Below are 6,757 nucleotides of genomic sequence, written 5' to 3'. Positions count from 1 at the left end.
AGTATAGAATAAAAGTGCTAATAAATTTCAGAAATGTATGCATTTTGTTTAGTCTTTTAATTAACCACCCAAAGGGGTATAATTCAAAGATGAAATTTCTGTTGCTTATAATATAAAATACAATTATAAGTGTGTTGAAGATATATGGTAAGGCTGACATAATTTAATATATTTGACTTTGTAGATTCAGAAAGAACATGTGTCATTGATAGAAGAAAAGTGGGAAATCATATAGCTAAGACTAGCTATAATTACACTGCATAAAAGAAAGCACAGTAGACAGTATGAACCAAAGTACAACCACGGGGGTCATCATATGAAGGTTACCATGGTATAATACTTTCTAATTTTTCTTATCAAGCCATCTCATCAGAAATCAGTGAAATCACTCTTGAAAATGCCCTGAAAATCACTCTAATCACCTCCAATTCTAAACATATGTCAAAATTCAAGACTTGAATATACATTCATTCTTTGTCTTTCAATATCTATTGCGAAGTCCTACCCAGAAAGTTGGCTTTTCATTGATCAGCTTTAACTTTCATTTTGTTCGTTTTGTTCACATGTGTATTATTATTATTATTATTACTTTGATTTAAGGGGGTACATGTGCAGGTTTGTTACATGAGTATATTGCATGATGGTGAGGTTTGGACTTCTATTGAACCCATCACCAAATAGTAAACATGGTAGCCAATGGGTAGTTTTTCAACTCTTACCCGCCACCCTCCTTTCAACATTTTTCTTCACTTACTATTTTCATCTATATCCACACTGGAGTCACTGTACTAACTCACATTCCTCAAGTTTACTCACCTCACCAAGCAGAACTCTTAGAAAATAGAAAGCCTTTCTTTAGTATACCGAAGTCCTTCTGTTTTTTTTTCCTTCTTCCACATTTTTGCTTAACATTTCTCTAGTTTCTTTCCTACAATGTACCAAATCCTACTATTTGGAGAAATACTTCTAATAATCATTTATTCATAGTGTGACAACTTTACATGGATTTTTGATTATGCCATCACTCATTGTAGAATAAAAATTTTTATTCCTAAAAGAGATGAATTTTAGAGGCACACTGGACAGTTGAGGGAGATTTGCCTGAAAGGAGGGACAAGGAAAGGGATGCTATGGGATATTTCAGGGGCTATGAAAATACAATATTAGCTGGGCTCGGTGGCTCAGCCTGTAATCCCGTGCCTTTGGGAGGCTGAGGTGAGTGAATTGCCTGAGCCCGCAGGTTTGAGACCCTCCTGGGCAGGTGAGACCTCATCTCTACAATAAAATTTGAAAAGAAAATTAGCCGGGCGTGGTAGAGCACGCCTGTATTTCCGGCTACTCAGAAGGCTGAGGCGGAAGGATCGCTGGAGCCCAGCGGGTCGAGGCTGCGGTGGCCGGGAGCAGCCACTGCACTCCAGTCTGGGCGACAGAGTGAGACTCCAACTCAAAAAAAAAAAGAAAAGAAAATACAATATTAGAGATACTGAACATCTGGTACCTCATTGGCTATCATACTGGAGTATAGTCTGGGGTACATTGGCCAATGTTTACACTTTAGGATGTCTATGTGTATAAATTATAATACATAGAAGTAACTTATTTTATCTACCTGGCTCTGAAAATAGACTATCTACTGGAAAAAAAAATTATTTTTGCGTGCCACCTATGTTTGTCCTCTGCTTATTTGTGTAATTGCACAACCAAAAATGTATTATGCCAAAATACTATATTTTATTAAGTGATCTTTATTGAATGATTAATTGATTGACAATTTGTCAATAAAAATAAGGTCTATATGTTACTTTAATTCCCCAAGAGATAGTAGAGGAATATAAATGTCAATTGATCAATACATACATGTAATTAAGAACACGGAGCTGATTTCAGCAAATTGGAGCTGTAGGCCAAAACTGCCTTTGACTTGCTTTCTGACCTTTAGTAAATCAATTAAAATTCATCTTCATTCGCTTGCTATCCCTCTAAAAATAGAAATAGAATTTCCTCTTTCCCAAACAATAATTGAACTGTAAGAGATGAATCTTAAAAATAACTTTGAGATGACTACCATATAAATAATATCACTTTAAATCAGTGATATATATACCAAAGTCCTAAAAATACTTGTGAAACAAATGAAAATTTCTGGAAACAATACAGTAGTCACCCTTAACTATGGTTTCACTTTCTACTGTTTCAGTGACTTGCAGTCAACTGTGATACAAAAATAGATGTGTGGCACTCATATATGAGTTTTTTTTGTTGTTTTTTTTTTTGAGTTGGAGTCTCACTCTGTCACCCAGACTGGAGTGCAGTGACCACTCCCGGCCACCGCAGCCTTGACCTGCCAGACTCCAGCGATCCTTCTACCTCAGCCTTCCAAGTAGCCAGAACTACAGGCGTGCACTACCTCCCTTGGCTAATTTTTTATTTTATTGTAGAGACGAAGTCTCACCAAGTTGCCCAGGTGGGTCTCGAACCCTCAGGCTCGGTCTCCCAAAGTGCTGGGATTACAGGCTGAGTCACCGAGCCCGGCCTCATATATGAGTTAAGTATAAACTTACAAGCCTAAGTTTATGTAAGTATAAACTCATATTTCTTATTCACATAACTTTTTAAATAGTATATTTTATAATTGTCCTAATTATTGTTAATCTCCTACTGTGCCTAATTTATAAACTAAACTTTATCATAGGTATGTATGTAAAGGAAAACACATAGTATATATACATTTATGTATTATCTTCTCTTGAAATTATCCAATAGGATTTTAAAATGTATCCCTCATAGATTGTGGGGTCCCTCCCTGTACTTTAATAAATTAAGGAGTCTTTTCTGGAAGAATGCTAGAATTCAAACTACTAGAGTGAAAATGTTTACAATGTTGACACAAATTTTGGCAGGGTTTCTGAAAAAAATGTTCCATTATAAGAGAAAAATTTTCACTTACTGTCAACATCACTAATATACCTTTTCATGTTTTGCAACCCTGACATCACTGCTGTTGCAGAAAATTCCATAATGATGCCTTAGTATATGTATGTTGGTTTCTTCAAAATATGGTTTTCCATCGAGCAGCACAAACTTTGATCATTACAATACCTTGTCCCAATTTAATGTACCCTTTCTTTCTATATATAGATACTAGATATATTTTACTCTAATTTTATAAGGCAACAATAAAGCATTTTAGATTTGGAGTGATAATTGTACATTACAACAAAAAAGTTATTTGTTCAAAAACTAAATATTAAATACAAGATTCTATGTACTTAAAAACTTTTTTCTATTTTTGTTTTAAAAATAAATTTTAAAACAAGGATAAATTATCCACAATCTTTAGCATTTAAATACATATAGTATATCTCCAACCTATAGATACAAAGGTCATTTGTGTTTATGAAAATTCCTATCCAATTAACAAATATTTCTGAAAATTAAACTTTTTATCCTTATTATTAAAAATAGCTAGATCTGCAGCCAAGTAAGCCGACCGTGTTCCTTTCCTCGTGGGGACCCGGTGTGCAATGGCTGCAAACAGCAGCTTCCTTGGTAGTGTACGCAGGCTGTTTCTTGTATAGGTTGCTCTTAGGACCTTGGAGACAGCCCTTTCCAGTGTGTGTTCATGTCTGACCTTGCCACATCCCCAATGTAGGCTCCAGACAGGAATGCGAAGTGCCTTTGGGAAGCCCTAGGGCACCGTGGCCAGGGTGCACCTTGGCCAAGTCATCATGTCAATCCGCACCAAGCTGCAGAATAAGGAGCATGCGATTGAGGCTCTACGCAGGGCCAAGTTCAAGTTCCCTGGCCGCCAGAAGATCCATATCTCAAAGAAGTGGGGCTTTACCAAGTTTAACGCAGATGAATTTGAAGACATGGTGGTTGAGAAGCGGCTCATCCCAGATGGCTGTGGGGTCAAATACGTCCCCAATCACGGACCCCTGGACAAGTGGCGGGCCCTGCACTCATGAAGACTTTCACTCTGCTGGCTCTTCGTCCCCATATCAATAAATCTTGCTTCCTGTTTTTAAAAAAAATAGCTAGAAATGGTCTAGAAGAAATGAAAAAATTAAAAGACCAAAAGTAAAGATTAAACCCATTGATGTAGAAAAAAGTTGATTCTGGAGTCCATTCACACAAAAACACACATCATTTAAGTTGTACGCTTTGCTACTTTAAGCCAGATTTTAATATATATGTAGTATGGTAAGAACAACTTTGTAATTAACCAAAGCATATGCTGCTAATGAGATAGTTAAATATGTATAGAACATGTTCTTTTTCAATAGTGCTTAGATATAATACCTATGAGTCCTTTGCAAGGCTCCATAGGATTGACTTTGCAAACTGTAAATCTAAAAAGTTACAGCAAATTTTTCAGACTATACAACTCTTGCATATTCCTAGGTAATGTGTTAAGTCTTTAAAAATATACCTGTACTCGGGAAATTAAATTTTTATATTTGTCCAGTCTTAGAAAAATTCCAGTGTAAGGAAGGTAAAGGAACAGGCTAAGGTAGTGTCTTAGACCCTTTATCCTGCTAAAACAAAATGCAATAAACTGGGTCACTTATTAAAAACAAACAAACAAAACAAATTCATATCTCATAGTTATGGAGGCTGGGAAATCCAAGATCACATTGCCATCAGATTCAGTGTCTGAAAAGACCCTCTTACTGGTTCATAGAACTACATCTTTCCCCTTATCGCTTCATCAACAGCCATTTTTTGGCTGTGTTTTCACATGTGGAAGGGGTGAGAGAGTCTCAGGTCCCTTGTACAAGGACATTCACTAATATCATTAATGAAGGCTTGGTGTTCATGACCTAGTCACCACACAAAGGCCCTACATTCTAATGTTATCACACTGGAAATTCAGATTTCAACATATAGATTTGGGGTGACACACACATTTGGACCATGCCAAGTAAGTTACAGGTAAGATGGCATCTTTTTTTGTTCTGTATCTAGATCTCCATTTTACAGAATGGATCAGCACTCTCTTAGATTGGCTGGATCTCAAGGAAGGACAGCAGAGGAAGTACATAATATTTATTAATATCAAAGACATTTACAATGTATTGCTAAAATGGAAGAGGCAAATTATACAATTTTATGTACAGTGTGTCATCATTTTGTGAGCAAGTAATAAGAAAATGTTTAGGTAGATATAATCATAGATTAGTAATGATTATCTTTAAGTGAAGGGATTGTAAAACATTTTTTTTTGCTTTGTCTGTACTTTTTAATATAACTACAATAAACAAGTATTGTTCTGTCATAAAAGAAAAGGTATTTTTATCTCTAAAAGATAGTTTTATCTTTAAAACTAAAATTGTCTTCTATTTTCATAAATTCTTGTAACATGTAAATTTGATGATTAGACAACTTTTCCTTCATGCTACATTCATATTTACATATAATTTACAGATTACTTAAATAAATGTATCTAGTAACTAATGACAGATACATAATCAAGTGTATAGAAAATAAACCAGACCTTTTACCCTGATAATTCAATAATGACAAATTTGTTTGATACCTTTAATTTTACTATGTATTTACAATAGAAATATATTTTTGACATGTAAAAGTAGATTATTGGTTTGTTTCTCCAATTACATTAGAAAGTTTTAGACTGATAAATTTATTTAGGGCTGTCAGAGACCATTCAGCTTAATACTTAAATTTTACAGATAAGATTTCTGAGGTTCTCTCTCTCTCTCTCTCCTTCCCTCTTTCTCTCTCTCTCTCTCTTACTCTTCCTCGGTTACAGTCCCTTTGTGTAACTGCCCCTTTAATAAATCTCTTGGTTAAAAAAAAAAAAGATTTCTGAGGTTCAAGGAGACTAATAAATTATCCAAGATCACTCATTTAGTTCATAGCTGTATGCATTATAACCAAATCTTCTGAATCTTCTGATGAGTTCTTTTAAAGTCATATTACATAAAGAGCCAGATAGAATTTTACTACCTTCTTTAGAAATTCTTTGCTTTACACTGTCTGAAATTTCAAATTGTATTTATGTAATTTTAAGGTACTTAGTTTATCCCTTTAAAATGTTTTTAAAATCTTAATAAATGTAATTTCTTTAAAAGCAATTTAAAGCAATCATGGTTATGAAAACCTATATTATATATAAAGCTATGACTGTAAAAAAAATTTGATCTTTTATCCTAATTCCATTTTATTGATTTCTTGAATTTTTGAGAACAATATAAAGATTTCACGCTTCAGCAGGCCGGAGTGTAAACTCATGTGTCTGACATTCATACATAATCAGTACAAACACACACACACACACACACACACACACACAGTTACAGCTGCATATTTAACTCATTTTGATGACAAATGATATTGACTATGACAATCTATTTTAGTTTATGTTTTATATGAACATTAATTTAAAACATGCATCACATTTAGGAAGTAATGTGGCTTAGGAGAAAGAGCTGTGAAGTCTTAAACATGAAAAATCAATCACCCTTCAACATTTGAACCAAGAAGCAAATTGTTCAAACGTTCTAAGCTTCAGTTTATCTGAAAGTAGTATTTAAACCCACCCAGAAGTATTTTTTGAATTATCAGAATCTTATATCAAGCACCCATATTATGGAAGGTTACATAAAAAATTCAATATATTGTAGCTATTTTTATTTTTAAAATCTTTTACAAATAAAAATTGTATATATTTAAAGTGGACAACATGATGATTTGAAATATGTACACATTGTGTAATGATTACCACAGTTTAATT

General features: G+C 34.1%; 1 protein-coding gene across 1 annotated transcript; it reads left to right on the top strand.

The window, feature by feature from the left end:
* Positions 1 to 3,601: 3,601 nt before the first annotated feature.
* LOC103254474 (60S ribosomal protein L10-like) lies at positions 3,602 to 4,024 on the top strand. Its single transcript, XM_021709771.1, has one exon. The coding sequence runs from the start codon at positions 3,729 to 3,731 to the stop codon at positions 3,966 to 3,968; it is 240 nt and encodes a 79-aa protein (XP_021565446.1). The 5' UTR covers positions 3,602 to 3,728; the 3' UTR covers positions 3,969 to 4,024.
* Positions 4,025 to 6,757: the final 2,733 nt, after the last annotated feature.

This window comes from Carlito syrichta, unplaced genomic scaffold, assembly GCF_000164805.1.
Source record: "Carlito syrichta isolate Samal-C Ts95f unplaced genomic scaffold, Tarsius_syrichta-2.0.1 Scaffold281592, whole genome shotgun sequence".
In the NCBI taxonomy this organism is placed as follows: Eukaryota; Metazoa; Chordata; class Mammalia; order Primates; family Tarsiidae; genus Carlito; species Carlito syrichta.
Note: the sequence above shows the minus strand (reverse complement) of the source record. Positions and strands in the feature narration are given on the sequence as shown.